Here is a 19,744-nt window from a genome sequence, read left to right as displayed (position 1 = left end):
ACCAGGCAAGAGGCTGGGAATGGGGCTTTCTGGAAGAGTGCAGAGCCTGCTGGGAAGCGGGGCAGACACCTGACACCTGTCACTGTGCCTGGCAGGTGGCATGCTCTTCATTTCTTGTGTGGCCATCTGGCTGTCAGACTCAACCCGGCGGGAGGCTCAGCCCTCATCTCGCTCCACTCCAGCCCCGCCCTGCTGTCATCTATGGACCCTTCCCATCCCCTGTCAGGTGCCTCTTTGACCTCTGCCCTCAGCAGTGTCATTTCATGAAACCCAGGCCCCAGACAGCAAGCACCGAGCAACTGGCAACCTACTTAGGCCCCTGAGAGCTCCGCCCTAGGGGATAGGGGCCTTGTTTTCTTCCCTAAGTCCCTGTGGATGGGCCCCAGCAACCAGCAATTTACCAGGCAGCAGCACCCCAGCTGTGGGCGGAGACTTCAAAGAGCAGAGCAGGCTGGTGTCCGTGGTTCCAGGCTGCACAGACCCTCTCCTGGAGAGGGAGAGGCTGCCTGCCACAGGCCACGCCGAGCAGGGTCCCACCATGGCCCTGAGCAACTTGACTGAGCACTTCTGCATCCCAAGGCCTCGAAAGGTGACTATGAAATGGCGAGGCTCGCCCTGGGGGTAAGCTTAGAGCAAGTCCGAGCAGCCCGCCGCCTCCATCAGCGCCTCTGTGATCGGCACACAGGCGGCTGGCTCTGCTTCCCGGGGAGGAGACCCACCACCTGGTCTAACGGGGTGGGCGAGGCCTGGGCTGAGAGGGGAAGGGCCTGGCTTGTTGTGGGCAGAGCACCCGCATGCTGGGCCGCTCCCCCTTCAGGGGCTGGAAGGAGCCTTCCTGCGCGGCTCGCCCTCCGCAGCCCTGCCTGGAGGTCTTAGCCCCGTGACAGCCAGGCTGAGGGTTGCGCGAATGCACCTGCAGCTCGGCAAAGAGTGAAACCGTGGAAACGCGGGTCGGTGGCAGGTCTGTGTGGGGAGGAGCCTGGGGCTGTCTGCGGAGGGCCCATCCTGTCCCTTTTCAAGTTCTGCTTGGAAGAGGCTCCACGGCCCCTTGGGGGTCTGCCTACATCTGGGGATGCCAGAGCCCAGCTCCCAGTTTCTGGCCATTTGGGGACAGATAGCATAGGAAGGCCCCGCAGGGCACCTCAGGCTTGGACACTGTGGCAGGAAACGCCCTGGGGCCAACTTTGGGTTCACACCCAATTTAGGGTCGACAGGCAGGAAGCCAAGGCCAGGGGAGGACTCCTCAGCGCCCATGGTGGGAGGCTGCGGAGGGGAATTGGAATGTCTTTTATATACAAGAGAACTAGGGGCTCTAAAAAGTCTCTGGAGGGTAGAAAAAGGTGAGGAGGAAACGCAGGAAGACGTGCGCATAGGGTGGCTTCTTGTCCACAGTCCTGAGAAAGACCCCCGGTTAGAGACCTGGGCTGTGGCTGAGGGTCCTTGTTAGCACGTAAGGGGCGGGGACAGCGGGCTAGGACGTCTGCGGTTCCTCGGGTGTTCGGCTCCTGAGCGGGGGAGAAATGGGGTGGGGGGAGAAACAGCGACCCTTTCTTGGGTTCGGAAGGGAAAGGAGGCGCCCCGCACTCTGGCTAGGCTGGGCCGGGGACTCGCAACCCTACACTGGAGAACCCACGAAGCTGACCCCCCTCACCACTCCCCACCCGCCAAGCGTCCTGGCCGGTTTCAGAGGAGTGTCCCGACCTCTGGCCGCAGGGGTGAGTGTGAGCCCCGGAGCGCGCGCGGGGCGTTGGGGCGCGAGGAGACGCCGCAGCCGGTTGGGGGGCCCTGGGCGCCGGCTCCGCGCGGCGATTGGATTCGGCCCGGGTTTTGCGGCCGCCGCGCCTCCTGCCCCCGCCCCCGGGCTCCCGGGCCTCCTCCCTCCGCCGCGCCCTCGCTCCGCCTCGCGCGGGGGGACCATCTGCTGGCATTTCCTGCAGCCCGGCCCGCGCCGCCAGCGGAGCCCCCGCGCGCCCGGAGGACCCAGCCCGGCACGGTAGGAGCGCGGCGACCCGGGGAACGCGGGGGAGCAGGGGCGGCGGGACCGGGAAGGATCGGGGGGCGCCGCCTGGCAGGGCGGGAGCGAACCGCGGGCCGCGGGGTCCGGCGCGGGGACCCTGGCAGTGGCCGGTGGCGCGGGGGAGTTGGGGAGCGGGGGAGGCCGGGGCGCCCCGGGCCAGGGCGGGTCGGCGCGGGGCGGGTTGGGGCGGCTGCGGCCCGCGCGTGGGGAGGCGGCGCGCCTGGCCCCGCTCCCCGTTTGGTGGGGCTTAAAGGAGCCGGGACCGCCGCAGACCCTGACCAGCGGGGTTCTGTGTCCCCAGCTTGGCCGCCGCGGGCTCCCAGGATGGTCTGGATGGTCTGGATGGGGTCTGGGGTCCGAGTCTGGCGTCCCAGCTGCGGGCCTGGCAGGGCGGCCGTGTCTGAGTCGGCAGAGGCAGGGGCTGCCTGGATTACAGGCGAGGGAAGGACCCTTGCCCACAGCCCCCATCTCTGGGGCACGCACCCCCTCAAGATCCGGAGCCTCCGGGATTGTGGAGGTGCCTGAGTCCTCAAAAGGGTCTTATGCACTTGAAGATTCCTGGGGGGGTGGGGAGGGTGGGGCATGCAGGGAGGAGGCTAGAGTCTGCACCCCCACCCCAGGCCACCCTGGTCTTCCCAGGCACCGCCCCCGACCCCCACTCAGACCGCTGGGCTGCCTCCTGTCCAAAGCCAACTGGAGTTAGGGTTTGGGGTGGCTGCTGGGGGTGTGGAAGAGTCGCAGGGTGGGCTTCCCTGCCCCTCCCTTGTCTCTGGGCGGAGGGGTCTGCCCTGCTGAAGTAGCCGGGTGGATTCGTCTCCTGCCGTTGTCACTTCCTCCCCTCTGGGTGTCTACCCCTGTCTCTTCAAGGTGCCTTTTACAGGCAGACGTAGGTAAGGGTCCCAGCCCACCTGAGACAGCCTCCCACAGCCTGGAGAAGTGGGCCAGGCTTTGGGATCCTAGCTAGATGCTCTTGGGTCTGCCTGCACCAGGGCTGATCCAGATCCCGGACTGAACAGAAACCCTGCCCCCACCCTCAAGAGTAAGGCTCCTCTGCCCGTTTGTATCCCGCCTCCTTGTTACACAGGGCCCTGCCATTCCTTGAACCTGCCAGGTGGAAGGGGGCTTTGCAGGCATTAGGCAGGTTTGGGGCAACCCGGGTGGCGGCAGGTGTCTGGCAGCTGCCTCCAGGCCTCAGGCTCCAGAGCTGCTGATTCCATTGTCTGCTGTAGGCGTGTGGGGCCGGCCTGGAGTGCCCAGGAGGCAGGCGCCGCGTGTGTCTGTCTTGCCAGACTGTGTTTAGGAAAGGTGACACAGCAGGTGGGCCGGGTGTGGAGCCTCCGGCCCGCAGTCCTGGGCCCGGCACCGGAAAGGCTGTCCTGCAGATGTTGAACCCTGGGCAAGCATCCTGCGTGTCCAGCGGAGGCTCCTTTCTGGCTCCAGACTGGGCCACGCGTGGGCAAGTTCTTCAAAGGACTGCTTTCAGTTCTTCATAGAATGTGAATGCAAGACCCCCTCCCCGCCCCCACCCGGGATTGTATTTACCTGCTGAGAATGTCTGGGATCAGTTTCTCCCCTGAAATCCCCACCTGGCTGTGAGCTGTGATAGTAATCTGACATGTTATGCTTGGGGGAGGGAGAAGCACTCTGTGATGAGCTGGCAGGTGGAAGGCTGTGTGTGTCTCTGACAGCTGTGTTTTGGGGACTGGGGCTCTCGGCTGACTCTGTGGTTAAGCCCGCACACGTGTGCACACACAGGCACGGCGTGCAGGTGGAGAACTTACCCCAGATCCCAACCCCTGTTCCCAATTAGTGTTCAAGGGACGAGTGAATCTGAGTGTGTGGCCAAAGCTGAGAAACGGTGCGGATCCAGCTCAGGGTTCTCCTGGAGGGGGCTGGGGAGCTGGAAGCTCTGACCTCCTGGACAGGGGGTTGTAGAGGGGTGGAGGCACAGGGGTGCACAGCGCCAGAAGGATCCGGTCGTTGTGATGGGAAGGGAGCTGTCAGGGGATGGAGCCATAGGTGCAGACCCCCTGGTGGAATCCATGGGCCAGGTGGAGAGAAGTGCCCACCGCTGGCAGGGTTGGCAGGCCCCCAGGGAGCGCACCAGTGTGCTGGGGCGTAGATGTTGGGTGGTGCAGGTGGGTGTCACCGGCTCCCCGCAGCGACAGGCACACCGCCCTGGCTGTCCTCATGCTGCTTGTGACCGGCACAAAGGAAAGAGTATTGTTCCCGATGCCAGCTTTGCTTGATGACTTACCGAGCCCCCAGCTCGAGGAGACAGCTAACAACCCAAGGACGGGGCTCCCGGGCTGCTGAAGATTTGTAAGGGGCTTTGGGCCTTGGCTGAGACTGGGTAACCTTCCATGGAGATGTGGGCGGGTGGTGCAGCTTCTCTGGAGGCTGGTAGGGTTGCGGCCGAGTACAGAGGACTTGGGCTAGGGACCACGCTGCTCTTTCAGCATCACGGTTGTCCGAACCAGGACCTCTGGGAGCACGTGCACAAGGGTGCGGGGTTGCCTTGTGCTGGCATCTACACCAAGCGGGGTGGGCACCAGCCGTGTCCTCAGGACCAGGGCTTGAGGGCATGGGACATGAGCCTTCTTGGCCGGCTTAGAGGGATCTAGAATTCCCAGAGGGCCTTTGTCGAAAACCTCGGAGTCCCCCAGGCTGAGAGCACATGCTTTGCCCGGCCTCCCAGCCCACCTCACATCCGGCTGTTCCCTCCAGGACTGGCCTCCAGTCTCCTCCTGGTCCTGCTAGCTCTTGCCTGGAGCTCCCCATGGCTACCTAGCGGGCTCCTTCCTCTGTTCTGGCCTCCCTAGCCTTTCTCCAGCCGGCAGCCAGCATGGTCTTGGAAACTGTAAACCATTTCATGTAATGTGCCCTCTTAGAGACCTTTGAGAGGCACCATGGGTCTCAGTAAGTCCTGACCCCTTTCCAGACCCCACAGGCCCTAGACACCCTTCTCCTCCCCCTCCCCTGTGCTCCTTCCCCTTCCCTCCCTCTCCCCTCCCTCTCCCCTCCTTGCTCACAGGGGTCCAGCCTCAGGCCTGGCTTTGACCCCAGGGTCTTTGCACTCGAGGTGCCTCTGCTTTCAGCCCCTCCTCAGATCTGCACATGGGGGGCTCCATCTAATTCAGGTCCCAGCTCGGATGCCACCTCCCTGAGAGAGCCTCTGCTCCTGACCCGATACCCATTCCAAAGCAGCTCTCAGCTCTGGGTTTTGTTTTCTTAAGTGATGCGATCACCAGTCACTGCAACCTCTGCCCCACCGGGTTCGAGTGATTCTCCTGCCTCATCCTCCTGAGTAGCTGGGATTACAGGCATCCATCACCACACCCGGCTAATTTTTGTATTTTTAGTAGAGACAGGGTTTTGCCATGTTGGCCAGGCTGGTCTCGAACTCCTGACCTCAGGTGATCCGCCTGCCTCGGCCTCCCAAAGTGCTGGGATTACAGGCACAAGCCACCACATCCAGCCTGTTTTCTCTGTATTTATAGTGAAATGATCTCTCAATTGAATGGCTTCCTACAGAGAAAGCGACCGGGCCAAGCCAGGTTCATGGTGCAGGTCATCTGTTCCCCTGCACGGTGCACTGGAGGTCTGCTCCGGGTTCTCCTCCCAGGGGCTGGCACATAGTAGGTGCTCTATGGTCAAGTGAGGCACACATGGAAAGCTATCCGACCGTCTCATCCCAGGGAGGTGGGCAGATTGAGCCCGGCTGACCCATCTCGCAAGTCCCACCCATCACATCCTGGTTTCAGCAGCATTGGCTGGTGAGGGACGTGACCAGCTCATTTCCTCCATGCCCTAGGATGGCAAGGACAAGAGCACGTGTGACTTTTCCCAGGGTCCCCTCATTTCTGGCTTCGGAATGGAGCCCTTGGGGCAGGGGGTCTCACCTCCACCGGACGCCTAATATTTTATGTGGTGAATGCAGGTGGACTCAACTGGCTCCGGGCTCCCCTCTGACCCTGCAGACATGAAGCCAAGGATGACGGGGAAAGTGGAGACGGGACCGTGTTCCCTCTAAATATGCACATTCTCAGGGAGTTTAAGTGGGAACACAGGGAGGGGATTTGGGGGACACCCCACCTCTGCAGGCAGCTGGTCAGGCTGCCCGTTGTGACCAGCCTGGGGTCGCCTTCTCTTCATCCAAACCTGCGGTAAGCCCTGCTGTGGCTGGACGGGCAGAAGCACCACCCCAGCTTGGAGGCAGCAGGCCCCTGACTGCTGGCCATGGACGGCCCCTTGGGAAGCGCCCTGTGCTTCTGAGCTGGGAGGGAACGGCCCCCAGGCACCTGGGGACAGCACAGAGGGCGCTCTGTCACCCTGCCTTTGTCCCTTCTCTGGCTGGCGCTGGCTCACACTCAGCTGCCTCCCTCGCAGGGAAGGGCCTTCCTCGGCCAGGGGAGGGAGCTCAGTGGCCCGTGCTGCGGAGGACTTGATGTGCTATTGGGGTGAATACGGGCTTGGTGTGGGAGTGGGGGTGGAGGGAGGGGTGGTCATTTAAAGGGGCCCTTGGAGATGGTCAGCAGGAAAAGACGTGGGTGTTGGGGCGGGGCATCTGCAGCTCTGCACCCCTTTCCTGGCAGCCAGCGGGATTTCTCATGACCAGCTATCGCTGTGAATACGACAGAGTCAACTAAAGGGCGCTCCGCTGTGGGTCCCATTTGCTGGGCTGCCGCCCTAGGCAATGGCATTTCTATGCCTGCGTATTAGGGTGAATGCGACGCAGGGAGTGTGGGTCGTTTAAAGCGCCAGACTCTGGCAGCTGTGTGTCCCGCTATGCCAGCCTATTGCGGTGAATACGGCGCAGCGGTCGGGTGGCTTAAAGGGTCCAGGCATCCTGCCGGCTGCACTGTGTGGCTTTGGGGCAGCTCCTGGTCCTGGGTGGGAGGGGAGCACTCTAGGGAGGTCCCCCGCATCGGCCAGAGGAAGAGAAACCCCGACACTGGCCAGTGGGGCAGGAAGGCCCTTCTTATAGGATGAACCTCACCTCACCCCCTGCTGCCTTAGGAAGTCATCCAAATTTAGCAAAATTCAAGCCAGGCCAGCAGGGACAGGGTGGGGCATGTGACCCTGTTCTGGAGGCCTGGCGAGGCCAGGGCAGGGTGGGGGCTGGGCCTAAGAGGTGGATGGTGGTGATGGTGGCAAGCACTGCCTCGGATCGGATCAGAAGGCCTGGCCGAGGAAGACACAGCGGGACTTCTTAACCACAGTCCCAGGGTCAGCAGAGTTTCTCTGCCTCCTAAACCCTGGTTACCCGTCTGTGAAGTGAGCGTCATGGCTGGCCCGTGAGACATCCCAAGATGGTCTGTGTATGCAAATGCTGGGTGAGCGTCAGCCATTGTGTGAGTGACGGGCATGACCCTCCAGCCCACTCCTACGGGTTGCCAGTCAAAGGTTTCCACTCTCCAGCCACCGTGCCCCTGGCTCAGATAGTCCTGGCCCGCCCCCCCATCCATGGCCCTGGCCCTCCCCAGGCAGCCCCTGTCTCCGCCGGCAGACCCTCCTCCTGTCTCGCCCTCTCTCTGCTTCTGAACTTGGCATTGGTCCCAGGCTGCCTGGAGCTGTCTTGGGACCCCGGCCTGTGAAGTCCATGGGAAGTGAAGCAGGCGGCCTGGGCCTGAGCTCTGCAAGGCTGCTGCCCTCACCTGCAGAGCAGGGATCATAGCGCACGGTGTCCCTGAGGGCAGTGGATCCTGCGAGAGGCCTGGCGTGGGGCCAGGGAGAGCTGGGATGCCTTAGTCTCCGGCCCCCACCTCCCCGCGCCCACACTCCCTATCAGCCAGCACTTTATGGGCTGGGTGTCAGGCTTTGTTAGCCTGAGGCTGGGGTGCTGTGGACGGGGTGCTGGGACTTAACACTGATGCTCAAAGATGAGCTACAGAGGTAGTGAAATCCCTCAACCCCAGGGAGACCTGAGAGTTCTACCCCTTCCCCCACCCACCTCCAGAACATACCTGTCTCCTGGGCAAAAACTGGCCCTGATGTTTCAATCTCTGTGGCCTCGGGGTGCCCTCACCCTGCTGCCCCTGCGTTCAGAGGGTGGCTGGCCCGAGGGCTCACAGCACCTGACAGGGTCCTCTCTACACAGAGGAAATGGGTCCCAAGAATGGCAGGATCATTGTGCTGCTCCCTGCCCCACCTCAGTTTCCCCATCTTTAAGGCACCTCCATCCTTGACATTTGCCTGCGACCCCCAAACCCGCGGGGCTCAGGCTCCCTCCCGCACATAGGCACTGCCCCGGCAGGAACTGAGACAGATACCGGGGCATCTAGGGCTCCCTGTTCACTCCCGAGGCCCTGCTTCTCCAACAGCTTCCGACCATCGGCTCCTGCTCCTTGAGCTGCTTTATAGCTTGAAGACACCCTCCAGGTATTAGGCAGAAAGAAGTGTCCACTAATTTTTAAAGGTTTGAAAACTGTGAGCCTGAGTGACTGGAAACCTCTCTCCTTCCCCCTGCCGTCTCTCATGCACAACGTGCAACACGGAAGAGGTCTCATGTGTCACTAAAGCCCAGTGAGTCTAGCTTCTGCACGAGGGGTGTCCCCGTGGCTGATTCTGGGGCGGTGGACTGGCCGGATGCTGCTGAGGACGCCCCACTTTCCCACAAAGCTCCGCCCTGCTGTCTTGCACGTGCTGAGGCCAGGACAGGAAGAGGACCCTGCCGAAGGGAGAAGCAGGTGCCAGTGTGGGCATCACAAGTCCTTTGTGCTTTGTAGCGTACATGCTGCCACATGGCACCCTCTGGTCTCCTTGGGGCAGAGGAAAAGAGCAGCCAGCTTTGAAGGGAACCCTCACCCACTCCAGCGCCCATGCTGGGTTTCTACTTTGGGCCCAGCTCCGGCAGGAGAGCACAGATCCCTCTGGCTCTGAGACCTAGATTCTGCCTCTCAGTGGCACAGCTGTCCCCAGAGGCCAGGCCGGGGCAGGCCACTTGGCCGCAGGAGGCTGGGAGAGCTTGGAGCATGAAGAACACCTAGAAATGTCAGAATGTGGGCCCCATCTGGAAACCTGAGGGTGAGGCCGCTGCGGGAGAGGCCCTGGTTGCTTGTCCCATTACAGTGCCACAGCGATTCATCCTCCCCAGCCCAGCAGCCAGGCTCTCACGAAGGCACCCAGAGAGAGGGGGACAGAGGTGTTCTCTGTTGGTGACTGGCACCCAACGGCCCCCCTCGGGGTGCTTAGCCCCAGTGTGCTGCTGAACACCCACAGCTGCCGTGGTCAATGCCATCAGGGACCCCACCCTCGTCCCCTGCACTGTCTGCCTCTTTCCTGCCCAGGCCCTCCCTGCTGGCAGGTGCCCACTGACAGCCAGCCAGGAGAACTTCTGGCTACTGCTAGCCCAGCAGGCTGGGCTGGTTTCTCCTTCATCTGATTGCTGTGAGCAGAGGAGAATGAGTTACTCAGTCCCCAGCAGCCGGGGGCGGGGCCGCCGCCTTCTCGGCTCCAGGAGCTGCTGGGTGCTCACACTCTAAAGTGACGTGGGGTGGCAGGAAGCGGCCTGGTGGTGCCCACCCGCTGAGCACAGGCTGGCCTGTGGAGCCATCCCAGCTGGGAGCTCTCCCACCCCTCTCTGTCTAGCACAGGCCCGTCCCAGGCCTGCAAAACCTGCCTCCGTTGGGGCGCGGCCTCAGTACCCGCAGCGCACCAGACATCTAGGTTAGTTAGCTGGGTGCCCAGGCCCCAGCTTGGCCTCCCCGTGTCTCCTGGGGACGTTCCCTTCTCCAGAAACCCTGTCTCGTCGGGGTGACCGCTCCTAAATCCAGCCTCGTTCCTTATGTGCCCCTTCCCACCCTTTTACGGGTCAGGGTCTCTCTGCTGCTGGCCCTGACTCCCTCAGATCTGGCCCCACAAGGCCCACGTCTTCCCACGTGCGTGGGAGGTGCCGCTTGCTTTCCTCCTCGTGGGCCGTGAGCTGCTGCTCCCAGGTGTCTGGCCTGGGTGTTTTGCACAGAGGCACGCGGCTCTCTGATTCCTTGTGTGTGAGGCCAGGTGCCCTCTTCACATTCTGACCTGTGCCAGTTGGGAGCATGCGGCCCGTGGGGGCCCCGAGGAGTGACCCATCTGACCTTGCGGACAGTGGCGTGGTGCATAGGATGTGGGCGTAGTAGTTGGTGAAGCGGGTGGGAATCTGCATCCTGTGGGGCCATGGGCAAGTCCTAACGCTCCAGGCCTTGGTTTCCCTGTCTGTGAAATGGGCCGTGGTAGGGCCAGCCTCCTGGAGGTGCCTCGGGGATGTGGCGGGACCCTAGGCCAGCCCGCCATGGGTGCCAGCCCTTGGCCTGTGTGGAAGTGGCGCAGGCTCGCCCAGCAGGGAGGGACGACCACCTATCATGAAAACGTTCATGAATAGTGAATGATTGTGAAAGATCTGCAGGCAGGAACGACACAGAATAACAGAGCCTACCCCGGCCTTGCCAGGGTCCTGGCACCTGGTGTATCTGCTTTAGGCGTCTTTCCGAAGCTACGAGGTGCGTGTAGGGAGGGCCCCGGAGCTGGCTTCTGCCCCCAGGAGCCGTATCCTGGATTTCTAGGCTCACACTCCCAGGCGGGTTTTAGGCTTGACTATTTATGGATGGATCCGTAAACACACACAGGCGCCCTTGGCTGGTGTCACAGATGCCACGTGACCACTGACGTTCTGCCCACGTCCTTTCTTCTTTCCGATCGTTTTAGAGTCACAGAGAAGTCACAAAAACAGTAGTTCACCGCCCTCTACAACCTCTTCTTGTCTGTGTGGTTCAGTATTCCTTGGACATTTTCCTCGCTTTATTTACATAAATCACATGGATTTCCATCCTTTGGAAGAACGTTCTGGTAGTTCCATTCCTTCCCTGGAGCAAGGTGTGCATTCAGGTTTCCCTGGGCATGGACGAGGGAGCTTCCCTGGGTACTGAGCTGGGGTGGGGTCGGCAGCCCAGCGGGCTGTGCCTTGGTCCCTCCTGTATGCAGTGCTGACCCCCCTCTCTCTCCCTCTCTTCCCAAGGTGGGAGTCATCCCTGTCCCCCCACTCTGCCTCAACACAGGGCTTCAGGAGGAGTCCTGGTCCCCAGGGGACACACCATGCAGAGATGTCTGCCAGCGTCCCCCAGCAGCCTCTCAGCGACCAACACGCTTTGCTAATTAAAAGCAGAAATAGAGGCTTGAGCATGAGACTGTGAGGGCCTGGGAAGGGCGGGGCCAGCCGATGGGTCTGCAGGGCTGCTCAAAGCCAGTTCCAGCTCAGCGCCTGGGTCTAGGGCCAAGCCCCAGGCCTGTGGCATCCCCGCAGGGCTGGGCTAAATGGAAGAGAACCGCTGGCAGCGTGGTTGCTGCCCTGGCCCTCTGGCTGCGTGGGACATGGGTGGCAGAGCTGGGCACCCACCCCCCCTCAGAGCTTGGGATCACCCCGGGTCACCGGCTGGGAAGTGGCCCAGGCAGGATAGGAACCCAAGTCTGCTGGGCATTATTCCTGGGAGAGGGACCTTGTGGCTCCTCCAGATGTGGCCAGAGAGATGTCCCCTTTTCCCAGGGAAGCTGGAGCTGTAACCCGGTTGTCTAGGAAGGCCGTCCTGGGCTGGTGTGAGTTTGTGGGGGCCTCCACAGCTAAGCAGCACGGACGGCCGTGCTCTCCCGGTTCTGGAGGCCGTGCAGGCTGGCTCCTCCCGAGGCCTGTCTCCTCGTCATGCAGACAGCCACCTCTCCCTGTGTCCTCGCAGGGCCATTCCTCTGCCTGTGTCCTCATCGCCCCTCTTGAGAAGGACACCAGTTAGACTGGATTAGGGCCCACCCTCATGACCTGTTGTAATTGAATGGGCTCTTTAAAGGCCCCATCCAAGCAGTCACTTTCTCAGGTCCTGCGTTAAGACATCAACATATGGACTGCAAGGGACACACTTAAGCCCATACCCGTGGGTAGTGGAGCAGCCAGACTCTCCGGGGCCTGGCGCTGCTGGAGTCAGTGGGCTGTGTTTCCATGTCCTGTGAGCGCCGAGCGTTTGACGGGAGTACGATCTTGATGTGATCAGAGCCTTCCGCCCCCGTGAGTGTGTGAAATGTTCTCAGAGTTCACCTGCTTGAATCTCGACTGTTTCATGTCCTTCTGGGAGCCCTGGTTCACACAGAACCTGGGTGAGCTTTAGAGACTCCTGCTTGGTGAACGCAGCGTCCACAGAAGCACGCTCACCCTTCAGGGCCCACCCTTCCCAGCCACACGCCGTCAGCTGCTCTGCCCCACCGGCAGAGGGGCCGGGGAGGCCGGGAGGCAGGTCACTCGTGTATAGGGTCAGTCAGCCCTTGGTGATGCGTCATGCTGCCCACTGGTGGGTGCTACTCACTGGCAGGCCCTGCCCACTGCCAGGCACTGCAGCAGAGCCGTGCTCTCGAGGTCCCAGCATCCTGGGCCGGGATCCGTGGACTGGAGGTGTCAGCTGCCCCTTCCCCTTTGCTCTCTGGCCTAGTCCAGCAAAACCTCCTGCAGTGGCCCTCTGTACACCAAACAGAGCCTTTCCTTCTGGTGGGGGGAGGCGGATAAGGGGCCAACCAGCAGTGGCCGTTTGAACGCTGCGTGTTTCCCAGACACAGACCTCCCTCGGGGCCTGCGGGCCTGTCCTGGAGCTGCCTGCTGTGCGTGTGTGCTGTTGGAGGCAGGTAACCGCAGGGCTCCCAGCTGCGGCCACCCTACCTGGGCTTCACTTATATGGAGCCTCTGCTATCCAGAGGTCTGCCAAGAACTCCAAGCGCAGTGGAAAAGAAAACGAAAGTCTTCTCCTGAGCAGCCGTAGCGGACATCCACCCATCACTAGCAGCCGGTGGGTCGCCCGGGAGTCCTTCCACCTTGGGGCTGTGCTCCCGGCAGCCTGAGCCTGTGGTCAGTTTTTAAACTGCAGTTTAACGAGTGACTGCAGGCAAATAACCATCCTCTGCCCTGTTCATTATTTTTAAACTGTCTGCTTTGAATATGCAGGAACGTGCTGTTTGCCGCTGGTGGGTGCCTGTTCTCCGGCTGTGGCCATTCATTATTCCTGGGCCTCAGCCCTGGCGACGGCGCTGGCGTCATCAGCCCCTGCAGCTTGCCAGCACAGGAACAGCCCCAGGAATTTGTGACCTGGGGAGCTACATCGTCAGGCTACAGGGGGCCTTCCCAGGCCAGAGCAGCTTATCCCACCAAGGCTCGGATCATTAAACACATTCGCCCTGTTGGGTGGATATCCCAAAAGGCGCCACATGCAACCTTTAGGCCTAAATAGAAGCACTCCAACCCTTTTCCTGCTGACGTGTGCCATTATCATGGTTAATTCTGATCATGATTGACATGTATTTTATTGAGGCCTTTGGAACGACTTATGTCCTTGAATCCTGAAAACAACCCTAGGTCCTAAGTACTATTATTGTCCCCATTTTACAGATGGGGACACTGGGGCTTGGGGAGGTGAACAAAGCTGCCCAGTCACCCGCTGCTCCATGACAGGGCCGGGATGGGAAGCAGCTCGCCTCGAGGCCGGACGGCCCGGCGCCCAGGGGGATGTTATTCTGGCCCTACGGCATGGCCCAGACTCCTCCTCTTCTCCTTCTTGTTGGAGGGGCTGTCAGCGATCGTTGCCGCCCACTGCTGTCTAAGAAACCGGGTGAGTGAGGCTGTTAGGAAAGTGTGCACACCGGAGCGGGCAGCCGCCACAGGATGACCGGGACGCGCCCGCGAGGGTGAATGAGACCCAGCACGCGGTGTTTCGTGGTGTTTGATTGGGCTGTTTAAGGGGTCTTTTCCTTTCTGTGTTCCTCATCCAGCGTCTGGTATGGACCACACGGTACTGACAGCCAAGCACGTATGAAACGCCTACTCACTCCCAGCCCTTCCGGGAGGGTTTGCAGGCACCAGCTCTGTTCACACCTAGGTGCCCTTTCAGGATAGAACCAGGCTTAGGGGCGCTACGTGCCTCGCCTGAGACAGCCCATGGCACCCTGCGGGCTGCTCCCGATAAGCCTGCAGGCCCCTGCTGCTGCTTGGGGTGGGGCCCCCGGAAGGGGACCTGGTGAGAACCAAGGCCTGGTCCCCGCCTGCAGGAGAAGGGAACACAGGCGCCTCTCGGTCAGGAAGGGGCCCCACACTTTGAACAGCTTCTGGCATTGTTAGAACAGCTTTCGGTGCACGCAGACCACTGTGCCAGTCCAGTGTCACCTACACTGTTATTTTAAGACCTGCATCTTTAAATCAGCTCACTTCTTTTTGAAGTACATTTATATCTAGAAGACGTGTTAATCATTGCTGCAGTTAAAAAATCAACGTCACCTGTGACAAGTTGCAGGTAACGCTAAAGACGTGCACTACACACATGAGCCCCTGACTACATGTTAGCTTTTGCGTGCTCTGGCCCGTGGACTCACATTGGTTGCTGAAAGCTTTGCCCCCAGGGCCACGCTCCTCCCTTAGAGAGAGTGGCAGGGACAGAGCCACCATAAAGACCAACACTCTTGCCCCTTGATGTAATCAGGAGGCTGGGAAGAGACTGGAGAAGACCTTGCTTTCTTGCTGTGATCTAAGGCAAAGGCCACCTGCACTGCTGGTGTCATCGAGGGGCATCAGCATTCTTCCCAGCTGGCTTGAGAGGTGGGGGCGGAGGGGGCTTCAGTGGCCAGTTCCAGGGGATTTGAGAATGGGTGCCTCTCCAGTATCAGCCAGAGGAATAGGCAGCTGTTGGGGCTGCAGAGCCCACTCAGGGAGGAGGAGGTGACCCCCGTGACAGGGCCCATCCAGGTTCCCAGCACAGCCCATCCCCTGGCCCTGCTGTGGCTCCTGCATGCGGCCGAAGTGGCAGCCCAGCCTGGACGGGCGGGACAGGTCCACCTGGGGGCTGCTGGCTTCCTCCCCGGGCTGCGAGGCTCTCAGCCTGGCCCAGGTCCCCAGAAGCCAGCCTGGCCCAGGTCCCCAGAAGCCAGCCTGGACAGGACTCTGCTTGCATCAGACATGCTTATATGGGGACCAAAAAACATTCTTTTTAAAAAGCTGTCTTTAAAAAGTGAAGGGTAGAAAAGCATTGTCTGCTCCCCTGGTGGACTGGGGACCCTGGCTCTGGAGGGTGACTTGCCTTTTTGGACTGGCTCAGCCTCAGGCACACGGTCCTCCTGCCCGGGCCTCTGGGCAGCAGTGCCCTCTTGGGAAGCAGCGGCCATGCTGACAGGGGAAGTAGCCACTGGTCGACTTCAGCATCTGATTTGCTGAGTGTGTGTACATTGTGTCTGTGTGTGCATGCATGTCTGTGTGCTTATGTGTGTGCTCATGCATGCATCTTTGCACACATGTATGTGTGCCTGTGCCTGTGTGTGTGCCATGCATACAGTGGTGTGTGTCCATGCATCTGTGTTTGTGTTCATGTATCTGTGTGTGTGTGTGCCATGCACACAGTGGTGTGTGTCCATGCATCTGTGTTTGTGTTCATGTATGTGTGTGTGTGTGTTGTGCATGCAGTGGTGTGTGTCCATGCATCTGTGTGTGTGCAAATGTGTGTGTGCTGTGCACGTGGTGGTGTGTGTCCATGCATCTGTGTGTGTGCATGTGTGTGTGCCGTGCATGTGGTGGTGGTGTGTGTCCATCATCTGTGTGTGTGTGCATGTGTGTGTGTGTGTGTGTGCTGTGCACGTGGTGGTGGTGTGTGTCCATGCATCTGTGTGTGTGTGCGTGTGTGTGCCGTGCACGTGGTGGGGGTGTGTGTCCATGCATCTGTGTGTGTGTGCGTGTGTGTGCCGTGCACGTGGTGGTGGTGTGTGTCCATGCATCTGTGTGTGTGTGTGTGCGTGTGTGTGTGCGCCGTGCACGTGGTGATGGTGTGTGTCCGTGCATCTGTGCGTGTGTGTGTGCCTGGGATAGGGGTGGTGAGCAGTCAGAATGAGAGAAATGCAAGGCCACCATCGCGCTCCTGCCTGTCTGCACCTGGCACACAGGGACCACTCAGCAGTGGCCACAGCTGCCCTTATGCTCCAGGCTATGTGTTGCCTGCCAGGGCAGTAACCACTCGCTGACTGGTCAGTGAGATTGGGGTCGTTTGATCAAAGAGGAAGAAGGGACAGGGAGCAGGGGCCTCGGGGAGCACCGCTGTGTGCTGGAAGCCATATGTCCCTATAGGACCTGCCTCCCAGGACAGCTGTGAGAAGCAAATCAGATCAGAGGAGCTTGGGCAAGGCTGCCGTGGGCACCTGCTGCTGCCTGATGTGGGAATTGCCCCCTCGGTCTGTGTAGGCCACACCCCTTCCACGGCACACATGGGCAGGGGAAGCTGACGAAGCGGCAGGCACTCTGGGGATGCTGATGGAGACAAGGAGGACGCAGGCAAGAGGGGCAGCCGCCGTCACCTCGCCCACAGCCTCCCTCACCAGAGCCCAGCACACTGCAAGATCTTGCCCCTTTCCTGGCCACCAGACAAGGTAGGGGTGCTGGGAGGTCTCCCAAAGGGTGATACCCCCCCAGCCTACACCTGTGGGAACCGAAGACAGCTCTGGGGGCCTGACTCAGGGCCTCTACTGCATTCCGGCCTTGGGGGCTTCCAGCCCGGTTTGGTGTGGACCCGCAGGGGGCCTGTTTCAAACCTGATGCATGCTGGGCAATGGGAGAGCCATTCTGAGAAGCCTGGAAGCCTCTGGAAAGGGTCTGTTGCTGAGACGCAGGGCTGGAGGGGCCGGGAGGTGGCTTTGGCAGCTGATGTGTGAAGGTGGCTCTGCTGTGGGCCCAGTGGGGAAGTCAGGGCTGAGACAGGTTCTGAGCCTCTGGGGGTCCGTGTTCTCTCTGGAGGCTGCAGCCCACGGAGGAGACGTGGCCGGCCGTGCCAACCACAGCAGTGGCCACTCAGCTCCTTCTCTGCTCATTCTGAAGCTTATCCTGAGTCTTAATCCCCTTATCTTAATAACCTCTTTTATCTTGCGCCTGTTAATTGATTTTTCACCTGTGTGAAGCCTCTTATCTGGCTGGCTGTCACCTTTACCTTCGTGGAAACCCTCAGCCTCCCTTGTGGGATGCGGCTCTGCTGTTAGCCCTTCTCCTCCTTTAAGGCTCTTCTGTAATTCTCCTCCCCATGTGGGGAGTGGATTTCCCTTCACTTTGTGCTTTCTAGAGAAATCTGTGGTCTCTCTTTGGCTTCGGGTGACAGGAAATGTCAAAGGTGTAGAAAGGTGAAGAGGACGGTGTCCCTGCCCTGCTGTCACGGACACCCGGCGGCTCCTGGTGGTGGAGACCCAGGCACGGCGGAACGGCCCTGGTGGAGCACACCACCTCACACTCGCCAAGGCGGGTCCTGTCCCCCCCAGCACCTTGCGTCCTCTGCGCCTGGTCTAGGGCTGAGCCCGGCGCTCCCTGCCCTGATGCTCACTCCCATAAATGCCACTGCCAGCCATCCGCCTCTCTTCCGGCAGATATTGATTATATGGGGTTTTACTCCCAAGGGTAAATTTCCGGAAGTCCACCCGTGGCTTAAAGGACACGTGAGTACTTGACACCTCAATTCGAGTTCACCAGCGGCCCCCGGGGAGGTCAGTGGCTGTGCCTCCATCGCCGCTGTCCCAGCCGGGCCAGCACGGGGCTGTCCACCCATATAGCAGAGCTGACTGGGCTGACCCGCAGCCTGGGACACGAGGCAGAGGCTGGATGCAGGCTTTGTCACTGTGGGCTGGCCTCGGCTGTGGCTGTCCCGGCCCAGGCAGCTCGAGGTCAAGCCAGGTTGGCCAGCAGAGGCAGGAGCCATGCCCAGCCCTGTGGCAAGCCCTGTGGGGCACAGAGCGTCAGACACATACAGTCCCAGAGCCGACGCCCACCCCCCACCCTTGGGGCCTCTGCCAGCGTCTTCCTGGGTGGCCCTCCCCAGCCCTAGCCCCTGACTCTGGAGCAGGCATCCCAGGTTCAGGCTTCACAGTGGCTGTGCAGCCTGCGTGCCTGCCCAGCCCCCCTGAGACAGGTGGGTCATGGGGCTGCGGTTCTGCCTTCAGGAAAGCTGAAGCCCGGGACTTGAGGGTGACTGGGAAGGATCCCAGGACAGACCTGTCGCCTTGGCCCGCCCGGGGCTAACAAGACGCGGGCTGTGCATTTAGCTCAGGACGGGTGGGGCAGCTCCCCAGACCCTGTGCCCTCAGCTGAGCCACCTGGAAAATCCCAGCCCCTCCGCAAGACCAGCTGGGTGTGCTGGGAAGGGGCGTGAGAGGCGAATTGTAAATAGAAACGCCAGCTCCAGCCACAAGAAGGGGCTCCTGGCTGCCGGGGACCCAGCAGTCTGTGCGGCCATGTGCCAGACCCTGTTCAGAACAGGCTGTACAAAGGCCAACAGTAACCTCCCAAACCCCAGAGGTGTCCCAGGATCGTCCCCTCCCCAGAGAGAAGCCTGCAGCCTGGAGCTGGCCTCTCCGCAGGAACCCAGGAGTGGCTGTGCGCCCAGCGGCTCAGCAGCTCTGCAGAAGGCCAGCGATGGGGTGCCGGAATCCGGCTACGATGGAAACCAGGTACCAGAAAGACTCTGGGTCCCTAGTCTCAGCCATGCCATGCCAGGTCCAGCAGCCGTGCCCACAGGCAGGGGCTTCTCGCCACCACGCCCCACCCAGAGATGGCGGTGGGGGACACAGCTGATAAGGGCAGTTTGTCCCCCTCACTGCGGGACTCAGCCAGGTCTGATGTTCCCAGCCCTTGAGGACAGACCTCCACCCCAAGAATGTCATGGCCAGGACAGCAGGCAAGTGAGTGCCAACTCGCTGGCAGGGGTGGCTTCCAGAAGGTTCAGTGGAGGCTGTGGGGCAGTGGGAGACACTGCTGGCCCAGGAGGGGGTTGTGTGACTGAGGGAATGGGGCTCTCAAAGCTGCCTGGCCTGTGGACTGGTTGCAGGGGGCTGCCCGTGTGACAGAACTGCGGACCCTGCTGGGGCAGGTGCTGAGCTGGCACCACCGGTGGTGGAGGGAGGGGCAGGGCCTGAGGCTTCACCTGGAGGCTAGAGCCCTGGGGGAGGTTTGTCAACTGGCTGACGGGGTTGAAAAGGCTGCTTTGCCTCAGGTGGTAGGAGACGCAGGGGCATGGGGCCAGCAGAGGTGCACGTGGAGAGCATTGGGGCCACGCAGAGCGGTGAGGGGTGGGCTCCTGTGGCTGAGGGAGCACAGTGTCCCTTCTGTGAGGAGTTGCAAAGGGCCACGCTGTCCCCAAAAGGCCCCCGCTGGGCTAGATGCTGTAGAAGCTGCCTGTAGTGGGTGGGACGCCAAAGTGTGTCCAGGTCCCGACCCCGGGTACTTGTGGATATGGCCTTGCTTGGAATCCGGGTCTGCAGATGTAACTGAAGCTCTTGGTATGAGGCCATCGTGGAGTATCTGGGTGCAGGGGAGTGTCCTTGCAGGGCCTGGGGAATGGGCTGCAGCCCAGCCTGGCCCCAGGCCTGACCTCCCGACAGGGTGGCTTCCTGAGTGTGCTGATGCCCTTGAGGGGTTGGGGTTGGCGCCTGCAGACTCCGGGACTTGCAGGATTTATGAGGGGGATGTGTTTTTCCCGTTATAAAAACAGTCCCTGAGAGGCAACGTCACATGTGGTGTCCCCAAAGTCAGCCCACCCGCACATGTGGCTGCTTGCTCCACTGGTGGCAGGTGGTGGAATTTGGGGCCGGCGTCTGCTGTGTGCGTGTCTGTAGAATGGTGTCAGGCCGTGCCCCACCCACGCTCCCCTGCAGAGGTCGGCTGGTCCAGGCCCCGAGCCGGGCGCGTTCACTGCTGGCTGGGATCAGGATCAA

General features: G+C 61.1%; 1 protein-coding gene across 2 annotated transcripts in view; it reads left to right on the top strand.

Annotated features, from left to right (window-relative positions):
• Positions 1-7,173: 7,173 nt before the first annotated feature.
• Positions 7,174-19,744, top strand: part of OSBPL5 (oxysterol binding protein like 5) — a 68,246-nt gene continuing 55,675 nt past the window's right edge. The window contains exon 1 of one of the 2 annotated variants that reach the window (XM_037731128.1): positions 7,174-7,353. In XM_037731128.1, the coding sequence (XP_037587056.1) occupies positions 7,330-7,353 (24 nt within the window). In that variant the 5' untranslated portion in view covers positions 7,174-7,329. Of the gene's footprint in view, positions 7,354-13,723; positions 13,730-19,744 lie in introns of those variants that run through there. The other variant, XM_017507743.2, reaches the window with a different exon arrangement.

The sequence above is a fragment of the Cebus imitator genome, unplaced genomic scaffold (genome assembly GCF_001604975.1).
Source record: "Cebus imitator isolate Cc_AM_T3 unplaced genomic scaffold, Cebus_imitator-1.0 Scaffold384, whole genome shotgun sequence".
Taxonomy (NCBI): domain Eukaryota; kingdom Metazoa; phylum Chordata; class Mammalia; order Primates; family Cebidae; genus Cebus; species Cebus imitator.
Note: the sequence above shows the minus strand (reverse complement) of the source record. Positions and strands in the feature narration are given on the sequence as shown.